General features: G+C 51.9%; 1 protein-coding gene across 2 annotated transcripts in view; it reads left to right on the plus strand.

Annotated features, from left to right (window-relative positions):
* LOC106746901 (COUP transcription factor 2) overlaps positions 1–14,611 on the plus strand; it is a 121,137-nt gene extending 106,526 nt beyond the window's left edge. For both annotated transcript variants that reach the window (XM_014624040.1, XM_014624050.1), the window contains exon 4: positions 13,553–14,611. In XM_014624040.1, coding sequence (XP_014479526.1) covers positions 13,553–13,827 — 275 coding nt within the window. In that variant the 3' untranslated portion in view covers positions 13,828–14,611. The remainder of the gene's footprint in view (positions 1–13,552) is intronic.
* Positions 14,612–15,534: the final 923 nt, after the last annotated feature.

A 15,534-nucleotide genomic window follows, 5' to 3' on the forward strand; every position in this document is an offset into this window, starting at 1 on the left:
GGGCCGTCGCAATCACCCGGGGCGAAGGTGCGGAAGGTCCTCGGGATTCCGAAAGAAGGGCTTCCGCGAGGGTGATGACGGGGAGGGTGGAGGCTCGCGCTGCTCCAGGCAAGACCTGACATTTGGTTACTGACATTTTCACCCCGGGGTTGACGGCGGGCAACCCTTTGGCGTTGGCCGCGCTCAATCACTCCATTGTCTCGAGCGGCGCTCGTTTTATGCCCGCGTCAACGCTTCATTATGGGGCCCCCGCGAGAGCGGCCGGGGAGGGCGCACCGAGTCCGGTCGAGTTGGCTTCTATAGCCCACGTGCCCGCCACATTGTCTATCCCAAGAATACATTACGCGCCCACGCGATCGCCCGGCACGCGGCCGGGCCGAGTGTTGTATCGCCGGCGACGACCTCGGCTACGTCGACGGCGATATCGATGTCCGCGATCGCGATCGAGGCGCGATGAGCCCGTCGAGCGTGTCGGCGAACGTGCGCGCATGGATAATGCATCACGCCGGCCGAAACGGAGACCGAGACCGGAGTTTCGGCGAGTTCGATACTCGCTCCTCTCCTCGCCGGATCTTTTCCTCAGCCGAGGGCTGCGAGAGACGAGGGGAGATGAAGTCGCAGCCGACGGAAATGGCTCGCCTGCCTGTGCCTGTCGGCCAACGAGTCGCGAGCCGTTCCAGGTCGAAACTAGCGAGTCGCTTTAATTAAAGCGACCCGGCTGTGAAAATAAACGATCTCGAGACGACGAAAGAGAAAGAGAGAGAGATAGAAGGACGTGAGGTCGAGTTTGAAGCTCCGCAAGGTGGAAGCCGGCTCGGAAACTCCGTTGGGAGGTAGTTGATGCGAAGTTGCCGAGGTCGCGCGAGGTCGAGGCGGGGATCGAGAACCTCGGGCATCGCGCGCGTCCACCATCGCCCCATCGCCATCGTCATCACCGAAAGTGCAATGTTGCGGCCGCCAACATTGGCGGACAAACGCGCCGACACGCACGCACGCCACGCGGCGCAATTAATTACCGCGCAAAGTCGCGCGAGCGAGCGAGCGCGCGCCCGATTAATTGCGGCCCGCCGGTGAGCGCGAGCGATCGGCGGCCGCATAATTGACATTGTTGCCGCATTGTTTACGGTGCCCACTGAATTTATCAATAGATTCCTCGGTGGCGCGCCGACATTCTGCCGCGTTATTCGCCCGGCGCCCACCCTCGCCTTTCGTTCAGCCGGCAGGACGACCTCCGGCTGAGCGAGCATCCTCGCGAACCGCGCGCGTTTCCATCGAGTTTCGCCGCCGGCGGAGATGTTAGTAACGTATTTCGCCGGGGCGCTCGTTAACTCGACACCCGGCCTCGTCACGTTACCGGAGGAGGCCCGTGCCGCCGATCCCGCGAGCTTCCCCGAAACGCCTTGTAAATTAATAACGGCGACAACAACTTTGTTGGCTTCGCACAGAAATAAAGTGCTAAAGTCATACAAACGTAATTGCCTGTTTCTCGACTTCTTAAGTCAAGTGGCATTTTTATCGGTTTAAGTTTATTTTAATAGCTCGCAATAATAAATATTAGTCGAACGCAATAATATCTTAATTGGTAAATGAAATTACTGATCGTAAGTGTAACGTGTTTCTAAATTTAAAAGTGTATTTATGAGAATCACGTAATACATCTCTTCCATTGAGGAAGAGCCTAGCGGTTTTTATTTTCGGCTCTCGCGCCTCGTCAATCCCCGGCTTCGATACTCCGGCGCGCATATGACGAATTTTCTTTTCCGGAAGAACGTGTTTTCCAAGAACACGGCCGTCGTGTACCGTGAACATGAGACGACTCGGCTCCTCGGCGGCGGAAGTGCCGGGGCACCGCACTCTCTCTCTCTCTCTCGATTCCGTGCATCGTCGTATGTATCGAGTATCACAATATTATGAGAAGGCGCCTGTTCGCGCATAATGAGCGCACGCACTCACGCACATACGTGGACTCGCGCGATAATTATCATAACAACACCGCGTATTTAGAGACGCTTCTCTCCCTCTCTCTCTCTCTATTCTCTCTCCGGTTTCTATCGCGACTACGTATCCGGACGACACGCATTTAACCGGAATACACACCCCATAGGTGGCCCGTACGTACGTACGAGCGACCCGTTTAGGAGCTACATTGTCATGTTAATGGTCGACAATGCCAATCCCATTACGCCGTTCGGGTAGCGCGCGCCGCGGGCCCTTTCGAGGCCCGCATCAAACCGGCCGGTTCTGGAGTATCTCTCTCTCTCTCTCTCTCTCCCTCTCTCGCTCTTTTCTTCGCCCTGCTGTCTCTCCCCTCGGCGGATTCGCGGCAGGTAGATACCCGGCAGGTGAACTGCGAAGGTCAACTTTTTTCCCATCGACGCTCCTCTCGCGGGACGCGCCTGCCGGGAGATGTGATGCGCGTCGCCTTGTCTACAGGAACTCTTCTCTCTTTCGTTCGTTCCCGTTCCCCCTTCCGCTCCCCCTTTCGCCCTTTCCCCCGTCTCTTTCCCTTGGCGGGTCCCGAGCCGGCGGTTCCGTCGCGCGAGAGATCGCGCGGACCGGTTTCGAGAGCACCCGGGGCTAAATGTCAACAACGGCATAACGGCCTGGTTAGAGGATTACCAGCGGCGAACGAGGACCGCCAGGGAGAGAGAGAGAGAGAAAGAGAGAGAGGGTAGCGCCAGACACAAAAGGTCGTGAACTTTCTACGTGTCATAATCCGTCTGAGAGGGTTTCGCGCGGCGGCCTCCGATCTCGCTCTTTCGCGCCCTACGTGCCCTCCTCTGCCTTCCGATTCGCCGTCGCTCGTTCTGTTTCTTGTTTGCCCCGCGTTCCTTGTTTTCGCGAGGGTCAGACTCCTGTCACGTCGCTGCTCCGCCGCTAATAGAACCGCTGCTTTCGTTTATAAAACAGACCGAGCCGCACAGTGTATTCGGTAATTCGATTTTCGGCGCTCTCCGATGTGAATATCTCCTTGTCTTCTTAATTGCCGAGGTATCGGACGTTATTGGCTGTGTCGGAGTATCACCGGTGGTACATATTTGACTGATGTAAGTATAAAAAGCGTAGTTTCGAACGCTCGGTAAGAAACCGATTTTTTTTTTTTTCAATTTTTCCGCCGATTTTTTTCGGTCTTTTATCTTTTTACAGAAAAAAAAAAGAAACGAAATGTGGCATGTTTTAACCGAGCACGAGTCTAAACGAATTTTTCTACTCCTTCCCCCGGGATAGAAAAGGAAGTTTCGATTCTCGTGGAACTTGTAAAAAAACAATATCGATTATAAAATTGTGAGATGTTTTCGTGTACAATTCAGCTAGGTATCCAACGTGTCAGGAAGAATTTGGGAAGTATTGGTATTAAGATTTTAGAGAACGTTAATCTTACGACACAACCTCGTGTAAGGTTAAAAAGACCATCGTCGGTTAACGAAGTTACAAATCTGTGATAATTCGTTTCTCTGATAATTTCTCGGATAATTCGCATTCACGCGATGCTTCTCGGAGGCCCTGCAATCTCCCAGGTCACAGAGCATTGTTATTCATTCCATTCTACTCCGCGACACAGCGGGAGAACCACTGCCGCCCCGTTAAATCCCGGACACGTGGAGGGTCGCCTGCAAACATCGAGACGGGGATTAGCGGAAAGTCGCTTTTCTCGCGTATCTCGCGTAAGGTCGGCCAACAACGGCGACGATTAGCGTGACGTCGATTCTAGTGTCGGGCCGCATTACGTAATCACCGACTCGGCTGGAAAAGGGGACGACGGTACGTTTATTTACACGACACTATTCAGTTCTCTAATTCGCGTCGTGATAACGTGCGATCGCATTAATCGCGGAGGGAGAGAGCCGAGATAGCCGCGTTCAAAGCCGAAAGCGCGGCGCGAAATATGGGTCAACCTCGACTCGGCCCATTTCGATGGCGATCAAATAAGTTCGCCGATAAGCGTGATTCGAGGCGTTCCAACTCTTTCGCGCGGAATCGCTATTACGATGTTTCGCCCTGAAAGTATTTCAGCGGGAAACCACCCGAGTCGACGTTTCGGTTAAGAAATTACTCAACGAGCAACCTCGCGCAAGACGTATCGCATTTTCATCACGCTAACCCCACAGAAATCGCGAATGGCCGAAGACGGGCCGATATCGCGACGACGACGAGAGAGAGAGAGAGAGAGAGACGTCTCGATGGTGATGGTCGCGGCCGATGAAGGCAGATACTTAATTAGCCGTTCGCGCCTCGTAATTGCGACACTTTCGATTCAGTGGCGGGCGAAATAGCGGCCGGCCACCCTCCTGCCAAGTTCCTCGCCCCTTTACGGTATCCGGTGAACAAAGCCGGCCGCCGTCGTCTACGGTCGTTACCTTGAGGAAGCGCGAGGCGCCGCGACGTACATCAACGCGTAATTATCGCCATGCCACTTTTACAGGCGACGGTGCGACGAATCCGTCGTCGAATCGTCGGCACAACGGCCGTTCGCAGGGACGATTAGCGCTTCATCAAGCCATCAAAGCGCGACCGTAAAACTCAGTTCTTCGCGCGAACGTCCCGAACGTTTCTGGCTCTTTGCGGGCGAACGAGCGCGATTTTCAAAGTTGCGCAATTAGGGAGAAAAGTGAGCGGTGAGACTCGAGCGGCGAGGAACTAGGTAAATGCATAATTATACTAATCGTTGCGCTTTGAGTGATATATTTATTATCAACATAATCTCAGCTTCTGAACGGTCGATATTTTTCTCATTGCACCAGCAGTTGATGATACTCCAATCTACACGGCGGCGAAAGTTTCCTCGAATTCTTATTAAACTCATTTTCGACCACCTCCAATGTCGTTTTCCCCGTGCGGTTAATTAAAAGAAAAAGAAGAAGAAACCTGTTTACATATGTTTTTATGCGATAGCCCCTCGTTATCGTGGGCAGCAAGCGATTGCAGAGCGCACACACGGAAACGATATCATCATCGCGGACGCATCGAGATCACTTCGCTCGATAGTTTGACCGGAAGTGAGAAGATTATAGCGCGCGCAAATTTATGCGCTCGATACGCGAATGTATCGGGGCTCAGTCCGCGTTCAACATCCGGCGCGCGACGCGCAATGAAGATCTCCTTCGTCGCGGCGATCCTTATCATTCCTCGGGATGGAGGCGGCGGTGCGACGAGCGCGTGTCACCGGACGCGGTAACACGATCGTCCCCGAGGCGGCAAACCCTCCGAGAATCAACGAGCCTCGTATGAAGGCCTCCTCACCGTTATGAGCGCCACCGGTGCTCCTTTTCGGCCGCGCTTATTAACGCGCCTGTTAGCACCCGCTCGCGAAGCCGCGCTCGATTAGCCGACCGTATAATTATCGCCTCTCTTCGTTTTCTCCCCCGTGGCGCTTTTCTCCCCCCCCCCCCCCCCCCCCCCCNTTCCCCTTTTCTCCGTCTTCTTCTCCTTATTCTTCTCCTCATCACCGTCCGCGACGGCGCGTCGGAGGGAACGCGAGGAAACATGCGATTGTTCGAAGTACGCGTAAATATTCTACTTATACAAGGAAAATATCCAATTGTACGAAGACAATTATATTTCTACTTCCGGCAAATACTTGCCGAGGAGCATCAGAGAGTAACCATTTTATTTGGATCACTGAAATATCGCTCGAACGGTAGCCCTAGACTCCGATACTCGTTCGATACCAGTCCGACACTCACTCGATACTCCGTTCGATATTCCCGAGACGAGCGCCGACGTCTAGGCTGACCTCTCATCTCCCTATCGGCCACCTGCGAACGACGTGAACGCGCGCGGCCATAAATGTTTCTTTCCAGCCCAATCGCGTTTTTGCGCCGCGCGCTGATTTCGCGCACGGCTCTTGATCATCCGCGCGCGTCGGGCCGCGCGCAAAAGGATTTATGCCCGCAATTTACGCCGGCGGATCGCGAATGTACCGCTTCGCCGTCGTCGTGGCGTACCCGCAGTGCCGGGGAGATCCTCGCGAGCGATCCCGCGCTTGCCGCGCGCGATAAAGCGGCCGCTTTTCTTCCGCGCCGCGACTGCGATGGGAGCCATTAATGTAAGTCACCTGTTACAAGACGCGCGGAATTAAGCGCGGTAAATTATACGTCGCGTCACGCGCGCCGCTCCTACTCCTCTCCTATCCGCCGTGATCGCGCGGAAAGAGAGAGAGAGAGAGAGAGAGAGATAAAAAGAGAGTGGAGTTATCGAGTACGCGCGAACGATCGTAATGAACCTCCTCTCGGCGTCGCGTCCCCTAGCTCGTTATCGCGCTCGCGAACGCGCGATTGCGCCTCGTCGACGGATTCCTTCGTTATCTATCAGGATCATTCCTCCGTGTTAAGTTGAGATGATGATGCGCGAGGAAAACGGCCGTAGAGATAAGGGATATCGCGGCCGCTCGGTGTCCGGGAAGAGCACTATATCGTTTCGCGATTTAACGCACTTTTAACCCGTTCGCGCGGCCAAGCGGAATCGTACGGCTTCCTTTGGCGCATGCCGAAAAGAGAAAGTGACTGACGCGATCCTCGATTCCTCGTGACCACTTCTTTCGTTCTCTCCGAGTGTCACGCGCGTCACACGCTTCAAAGACGCGTCTCTGCCCTCGCCGACGGACGTCGGATGCATGTCTAATCGGGAATCATCTCTTTCTCTGCGATCGTCGGCGAGGAAGCGCGCGACATCGGAGAACGAAGAAAGCCCCGATGGTCTCGGGATACACAGGGTGTTCCACTTACGACCGCGGCGGTCTCGCCGATGTGGCAGCGTCTTAACCTCTTCGGGAATACTGACACGTATATTTATACACGTTCATTTCTTTGATTAGAACCTGGTCGACGAAGATATAACGGAGATATAAGAAGCACGAAATTCTATTCAGGGAAGAGGGAAAATTCGCGACACGACTGACAGATGCGCATATTTATGTCGTTTTAAAAGTAAACCGTTTTCTTCCGATATTAATATATTCGCCCCCTGAAGAGGTTGACGAAGCCTCGGTGACTGGTCGAAATCCGGCCAGATCGGATAGATTCTTACCGGGACGACCGGCGTACCCGGTAAGAACCGGACACCCCGTACAAAGAGGCAGAACGCGATCGGAGCGAGGGGGCGAGAGCGAGCCGAGAGAAGGCGTACAGCTTCGCGGGGATTCTTCCATGCCCTTCGGAAATGTCATATAGCTGTCGGGTGCGGCGGAGGCAATATTTCACGCCGGTAGGTCCCCCTCCCATCCTCCTCCGCGACTCTCACCGTCCTCTCCCTCGCGGGCCTCACCTCCCGGCGTCACCTCCCTCTCGTCGGCCCCGCCACGGTACTTTTGAAGGAGTTTTTACGGAGTCTCTCGATCTTTAATCACAGCTCGACCTTCCATTGTCAGTGACGTCACCTCCGACTCCGGGAAGGGTGCTCAGGGGATGCTTTGTGTCGGGCTGCGGTGATCCCTCTCCGCGTCATTTGTCTCCGGACGCCTTATTTGTACGCGCATATGGAGAAAACGAGACGGAGGTGGAAACGGGAGGATGAGAGAGAGAGAGAGAGAGACGAAGAGAGTCGACAGTTCACGAAGAGGAGATTCCTCTACACCATGTCATGCACATCGATACGTGCGGTTACATCCCAAGACAAGAAGCGCGTCGCGACGTCAACGCGCGGACTTTTGCTGAGCGAGCGATTTCTCGCGTAGCCTTTCCCACCGGCTACCCTCTTATTCCTTCGACAACCTGCCGCCATCGGGGCGGATTACGAGGTATATACATGTACCCTCGGGATTATCCTGCGCGCGATCGACGACCGTTTCCCGTCTCGAGCGTAATATCGCGTGATATCGGTCGTTGTCGCGCGAGCGGGTTGCTGGCGACTTGGCGTTTCAGTGCGAGCGACTCGATTGGAGATTTGAAGAATATGTCTGTATCATTGATGTTTTTTCTCCAGATCGACGTCAGATCGTACGAAAAAGGCGTGAGCGCACTTTTTCGTGCTTCATCCGTCTTCAGTAAAAAAAAAATTTTTTCGATGCAACTTTGACACTCTTAATACGTAAGTGGGCACGTGACTTTCTTGAGGAATAGAACAACTACTGTTTATAGCTGAGATTCTCGAGTGTTATTTTGTCAAATCCAAGGGTAAATGGTGGAGGCAAATTGAACTGAAAGCGCCCAATGTCGCAGACGAAACGAAACGGAGATACATTCGTTTGTTCACGCGTCTGTAGGTCGGTTTGACTCCCACGCGTCTACTTACAGGTTAAGAATAGTTTTTGTGCTTACTTAGGTGGCCTGTAAACCAGTAAGAACCGACTTGGACGAAACTGATACATGTTAACTACTCTCTTGAACCTTTAATTCTACAGATTTAATTCCAATGCTTTGAACAATCTATTTTGACTCTAAAATCGCGGAAACGAAAATCCGAGACATCATCGGGGTCGAAATAGGAATAAATTATATTACGAGAATTGAAATTGTGTGATCCTATTTTGCTGTCTTAGGTCCTACTATGTTGCAGAATTAAAGCTTTGGCACAGATCCAAAATTTCGACTCGGACGAGAAATCGTGTTTTGAAAAAAATATTACAATCGCCAGGCGATATGATCGAAGACATTTCGCTCCTGAGGTAAACGGATTGATCGAACCGTAACAGGTACCACGTTTCGAATACCTGTAATAACATTCCGCTGTCTCTGTGTACCTTTTGGAAAAAGAAACGAAAATCGTAACCGTCTCTTTTTCCCCCTCTTCTCTTTCTCTCTTGAGTGCCTGAGACATCCATTCCGGCCGTTTTATCAGCACCGAAGCATCGCGAATATCTACCCATAATTGATTCAATGTCGCTACACGACGCGCGTAACGTCGATAAATCGCCGGCCGTCGGATTTCGATCGATTGGATCCGTCGGGGGGCACACAGGGGGGCCCCCGAGGGGGTGTGTCTCCGGCGACAGCGTGTAAGACAGCGACGGGCCCTAGTGGGATCCCACTGCTGAAGATTGGTCAATTTATGGTGGTGCTCGGTCAACGAGGCGCCACGGCATTTAGCGGTTAACATGCATGCAAAGAGTGAGAGAGAGAGAGAGGGGGGGAGAGATACAGCGAGAAAGAGCGCGAGGGGGAGAGAAATGAGGGACGACACGACACGAGGAGGAAACCAGAGACGCCACTCAACGGTATTATTCGAACTGATGCGGTGAATTGGCGCTGACGACATCGCACAGAACCAATCCGACGGTTTGTTTATTGGCCGCGCGTTGGCGGATTCCTCGCGGTCTCCCGTTTAATTGAGTCGATCGGTACTGATACGAGAGAGCACGCGACTGATCGCGCTCGAATTTCGACGATGGGATCCGCGTAATCGGTGCGCACCGAATGATTGGCAGCCCTTTGATTGCTTTTACACGCAGACGTCGAGACGGGGAGATGTTAACCCATTAAGAACCGTAATTGTTTCACGAACATTTTTCATTGAGCCATCGGTCTGTCCTCATTTCCTAGAGGCCTCAGAACTATTCTTATCCGTGTCATGGATTGTGAGCGAAGATCGGGGATTGAAAACAGAAAAATTATATATTAATCGAGTGATTTTATTCAATAAAGGGAAGGACTTCACCGATGGGATCGTTAATAAGTTATAGTAAGGAGAATCATTTTTCCGGCAGGTGTCACCATAATGTCGGTGATAATAACTTTACACGCATACAGCTACTATTATTTTTGCAATGCGGGAGTAAATTATATCGTCAGAATTGAAATTGAACCTATTTCGCTATCTTAGCTCCTGCTGCGTTGTTAAATTAAATATTGAACATAGGAACAAAGTCTCGACTCGGGAGTGCGATTTACGGGAGACGCGTTTCACGTTTCGCACCGCGATCCTAGGCCCGAGGATCACGACGCCGGGGGAACCTCGTCTTCTTTTTACCCCCATCGGCGATTGATTCGACCAAATCGAGATAACGGTGTGGTTCTGCGTGTTAAGTCACCTGTGTCGAGGATCATTACGAGGCCGCGCGCGCGCTCGACCGCGAGCTGGCTGCCCGGCGGTGATGCGCTCGGAATATATCACTCTCTCGGTTCTCGTTCGTTCGGTCAGGGAGAGGAGAAAAAAAAAAGCGCGCTGAACGAGGATCGTTTTACGAGTCTCCGTGTGGAGGGGGGATCTCTCACCGAGGAGATTATAATTACGCGGTCGCCCGAAGGCCCTCGCAATGATTCCTCCTCGCGCCTCACAAGGTGTTCGCGCGTCAACAATGAAACGTCGCCTGTCGATCCTCGACGTCGACACTGCGACGGAAAAGCGCCGGCCCGACTTTCGCGTCGCTCGTATTCGCAGCTAATAATAGCGTGAAAATTCATTTTCGCTCGGGAAACGGCTCGGACTTATTTACACAGGCCGCGCGAATTAGCACCTGCGTTAACGACGGTGTTCCTTGAAACGCACAGGCTGCAATGAGTAGAGTCTCTTTTTTCTCCCTATCCCTTTCTCTCTCTTTCTCGAGTTCTCGCAAGACGCAAATTTTCTTGAGCGCAGCAATGGAGCGCGAGCGTGTCGCAAGCGAAAATGGCGAAGCGAATAAATGCGTTTAGGCGTAACGTGCGTCGCAGGGCGAGATGAGCGCACTCGCCAAGTGCGACGTGCTTTATCCGCATCGAACGGTGAAGATACTTTATCGGTATTTTTCCATCCCATCTCGTATGAAATTGTTTAAATAGCGTGATCATTAAGAAAAAAATCTTTTTGGTATATTTGCAATTCTAATCGCGTAAATAAGATAATCACAGTAACGAGAAACCATTTTTCTAATAACTAATACCATAATGTCGACGATGATAATCTTACATGCTATTATTACTACTGCTATATCCTCAGATTAAAACTGGCGGAAGATATAGTTAAGGCCTGACACGACTATAATGTTATATAACGACATTTTGTGATCCATTGAAATTATTATCTTTACATTATGTGAATCAAGAGATATTCCTGAATTATATTATATTTATTTGATAAATGATCGGAAAGAAGTAATTAATTACTAATTAATTAGTCGTGCCTCTACTTGACAATCGCAGCGTGCTCTGATCGCGATTGCCCGAATAACCGGCGAGTTCTCCGCGGTTTCCGCGTCGCCGCCGCCACCCGTCGGACGTCGTTTGTTCAGAGATGCAAATGCGAATCGCGTTATTTCTCCGCGTACGCGTAATGGCCCATTACGCGCACGTGGGCCCTACGACAAAGGAATCCGCATCCGTGGCGCGTTTATGTGGGCGCCGCGTGGCGGGTGAGAAGTTCACGCGAAACAACAACCACGGTGTCGTCCTGTTCGCAGTCGCAAAAAGAACCCCCGACACCCTCGGCGCGCCCGCTTCTCGATCATCCCCGCGCGATTTATGCGCGCCGACAGCTACCCCCGATTCTTCACGCACGCGCGCACGCCTCTCGATAAAGCGATTCGTCGTAGTCGACCGCGACATGCAACTCCCGTTTCACGGAAAAGCGCGCTAACGAAGCCGGCTGACGTCGCGGTATGCGTGACGTGCGTTGCGCAACATGAGAAAATGTCACGAGACGCTAATGACCGATCCACGTAATTCGGAGATCTCCGCTCTCAGGCGTAAATGAAACGTTGCGAAATGTGAAGCGATAATATTGTGTGTTAGCACAATATTAATATATTGATCACGACATAATTTTATATACATCGATTATTCTTTATATTTATATAATCGATTATTCTTATACAATCATGTATCATTAATTAATTATATATAAAATAATTTTACATACAATCAATTAATCTGATATCATCTTAATATCCCTCCCCCCCCTAAATAGTAATATCGTGATGTATAAAATATCGAGCATTTATAAAAAAATAATTGGGACATGAAATAACACAATCGTAACGTGGTATTAAAATATTGTGGAGACCTCGCGTCCTCTGTGAATAAATTTCCGCGTACTTACGGAAATACGTGGGCACGGAGGAACATTACTCGAGTACACATCGGATATATGCCTGTGCACACGCACACCGTTTCTCTTTCCCGTGCGAACAAGGAACCCGGCTTTTCCGCGAGAGACAATGGCGCGCGGTATCACGGCTAACGGCGAGGCGAGCAGATGGCCCGGGTGATTAGTCCCGACATTCGCACTGGCAGCGTCTGCGCGCGGTTGGCACGTGCATTCGCGGATCTCGGTTTCATTTGCCCGAGGGCAGCTTTCGCTGCAACCCCATGAGAGGCTTAACCCTTGCGTCGGTATGACAACGAGTCACACCTGTAGCGCAACCGAGTCTAGAGCGGCTCCGTAGTCCACGCGAACACAAACATGTGTGTGTGTGTGTGTGATCGCACGTGAAACTCTAATATTGAGAAAAACTAAAATTTCCTCTCGCGTTATATATATATATATATATATATATATATATATTTCTAACTGATATTAATTTATAATATGTTTCTTATTTAATTTAATTTAACGGAAGCGAGAAAAATGAGTTAACAAGAGCCATTCGCTAATTATTTGGCGATACGATTTAATTTAACAACGGAGAAATAAAATTGGTTTCTCCCTTCTTAGAAACTCAGCTCAACTTTCTTGCTTCGGTTAAATTCTCTCACAGAGCCGATAAATATGAAAAATTTCACATTCAATGTATATACAAGTCGTATAATTGGATTTAAATTAAATCAAATTTAAATGTAATTTAACTTATAACGTATTTATACATTTTATTTGCGACGTACGTCGATGTATTAAGATACACATCGGTTGACGTCGGAGAGATGAACTGCGCGAGATTGAGCAGTCAAGTTCGGGAGTCGGCGCTCCTCATCTCGATATGCAGCGGATTAAGAGCGGCATCCCGCGATTTGCCTTCGCGAGAGCACTTCCGCAAGCTCGATTTCCACTCGTTCGATCGCTCTCGCTGTTCGTCATCGCCGGCGATAGGCCGGCGTTTAATCTCTTCTTTTTCCCTTCGTCTGCCCCTCTGCCTCGGCGCCTCCCGGCCGTTCGTTCTATTCGAGATCGCTAGAGAGGAACTCTCCGCCTCGCTAATCATGCCTTGGCTAATGGGCAACAACGATAATTAGCCCGATAATAAAGCGTAGGTGCTTCTTCCTAGCACGTAGATTAAACGGCAACAGTTATCGCCTTCCGCGCCTCGAGAGATACGCTCCGCCTAACGAAGATCGTTCGCGGCGTAAAAATTAAGAGTGGAAGAGAGATGGAGGAAGACAGAAAGAGAGACTTTCTAACGTGTACGGTGCCTCGTTCCTTCGCGGCACGAGGAGGAGATTACAACCGAGACGCGAAGAAACGTGTCGATATCTTTATCGATACTTTCTAAGTTTCCTGGAGTGAAACATCATTCGAAAAGCGGTATGGCAGCTGAATTATCCAAATTCGAATGATTTTCCATTTCCAATTTATATAGAATGAATTTTTTTACCCGTTTTAACCGAAAGATCACCCCCCCCCCCCCCAAAAAAAANTCAAACGCGTGTTGAAATCCCCCACACCGAGCCGACGATCTAAACATCCCCCTGTCTGCTTTCTGTTACAGACGCCTGCGGTCTCTCGGACGTGGGGCACATCGAGTCCCTCCAGGAGAAGTCGCAGTGCGCCCTGGAGGAGTACTGCCGGTCGCAGTACCCGAACCAGCCGACGAGGTTCGGCAAGCTGCTGCTACGACTGCCGTCGCTGAGGACGGTCTCGTCGCAGGTGATCGAGCAGCTCTTCTTCGTGCGGCTGGTGGGCAAGACGCCGATCGAGACGCTCATCAGGGACATGCTGTTGAGCGGCAGCAGCTTCAACTGGCCCTACATGTCCACGATGTGACACTCTGTCTGGCGGCAGCTGGCTTCCGCATAATACTGTCATTATACCTGGGGCGACGTCGCGGACCTCGGCTCGCCGCGGCCCGGACTCGCTCATCAATAGAGAGAGGGAGAGAAAGCACGAGAGAAAATGAGAGAGAGAGAGAAGCTCGCGGATACGGCGAAGGGGACGGACGCGTGGACGACACATTGACGTCGCCGTGGTCGTCCGCCAAGTTCCTCGTCCAAGAGGCGACGTCGGAAGCGCACTTCGTCCCGGACGAATGCCGTTTCCGTCGTTGTTAGCCCGGTTACGTGGCCCCGTCGCTCCGACTTTCGCCGCCGTGTCGTGCCGTGACGCGACGCAACCGAACCGACCCGGTGAGTTCCTCTCCGAGGGACCTCGTTTCCGGAGACGTTGAGACGTCGGGGCCGGTGGTGGGACTCGCGACGGAAATCAGGATTTTAGTCGGAACTCGAGGTTTCTGCGCCGAGATGGCCGCGATTCGACATCACGAAGAGGAAGAGGACGCACCGACGCACGCGAAGATCGCAGGACCGAAGAAGGAAGAGACGTACGACGGGATACGGATGAGGGAGAGGGGGAAGGGGGGGGGAAGACTCGCGAGAGGAAGAATTAAGCACGGTCATTAACGGAGTTCGACCGAGGGTGATAGGATAATGCGCGCGAAGCGGAGAGAAAAGTGGGCGTGCGGAGGAGACGTCGTCTTGTTCATCGAACGACGGGGAGGAATCTCGGCGAGCGGGGTAAGACAGGGCGGGAAGAGAGAGAGAGAGAGAGAGAATGTGAGGGAGGGAGGGAGGGAGGAAAGGAGGGATAGGGAGGGAGCGAGAAGAAAAGACGTAATAAAGACGTTGCTCATTCAGAGAATCGCGGAGGCGCCAAGTGGCCCGACAGCGCGTCCAGGAACATCCACTGGGCGTTAAAACTTGGTACTCGCTAAAGTGGTCGAGCGAGCGAGCGAGCGAGAGAGAGAGAGAGAGATAGAGAAAGAGGGGGGAGGGAGGGAGAGATTGTGCGTGCGAGGGGCTTGTCAGTTGTGTTCGCGTGTGTGAGTGCGAGCGTGCGTGTACGTATGTTACGTGAGCGAAAGAGCGAAAGAAAGCGAGCGAATGAGCTAGAATGTTAGAGAGGGAGAGAGAGAGAGGGGGGGTCGAAGGGGTAATAGATAGATAGATAAGCGTTTTGTTGTATCTTGGCCGAAGAATGAAACAGGGGGAGAGGCGGATGAAGAGAAAGAGGGTGGAAGGGAGGTCAAGGAGGAGGAGGTGGGGGGAGGACGAGCGTGGCGTGAAGAAGTCATAAATTAGCATTTATAATCACACACATACACACACATGCACACATATACACATACAACGACGGGGGAGAGCCGGTGGATCTCCCATCGCTATCTCGAATCAATCTTCGCGCCGAGTACTCGCTATTAGTCGAGTCATGCCATGGGCCTTAGTCATTCGTCTTGACGCCTCTTCTACGAGCCTGCGTTCTCCGAGAGTCCGCGGCCCGTAGTGGTGTACATTCTTTCGGAAATATCCCTTTCGACCGGGACGACGAGGCGAGACGCTGCTTCGACGCTCCCGCACGCGAATCGCGGATCTAAATCACTCCGACGTTCGTTCCTCGTCCAACTTTTCTGTGACTTTCGACTGCGAGCCCCCCCCCCCNCGTCTCCCCGCGCAGATCGACTAACTTAGCTCTTGAATC

This window comes from Dinoponera quadriceps, unplaced genomic scaffold (genome assembly GCF_001313825.1).
Source record: "Dinoponera quadriceps isolate SergipeBrazil2010 unplaced genomic scaffold, ASM131382v1 scaffold192, whole genome shotgun sequence".
NCBI lineage: Eukaryota > Metazoa > Arthropoda > Insecta > Hymenoptera > Formicidae > Dinoponera > Dinoponera quadriceps.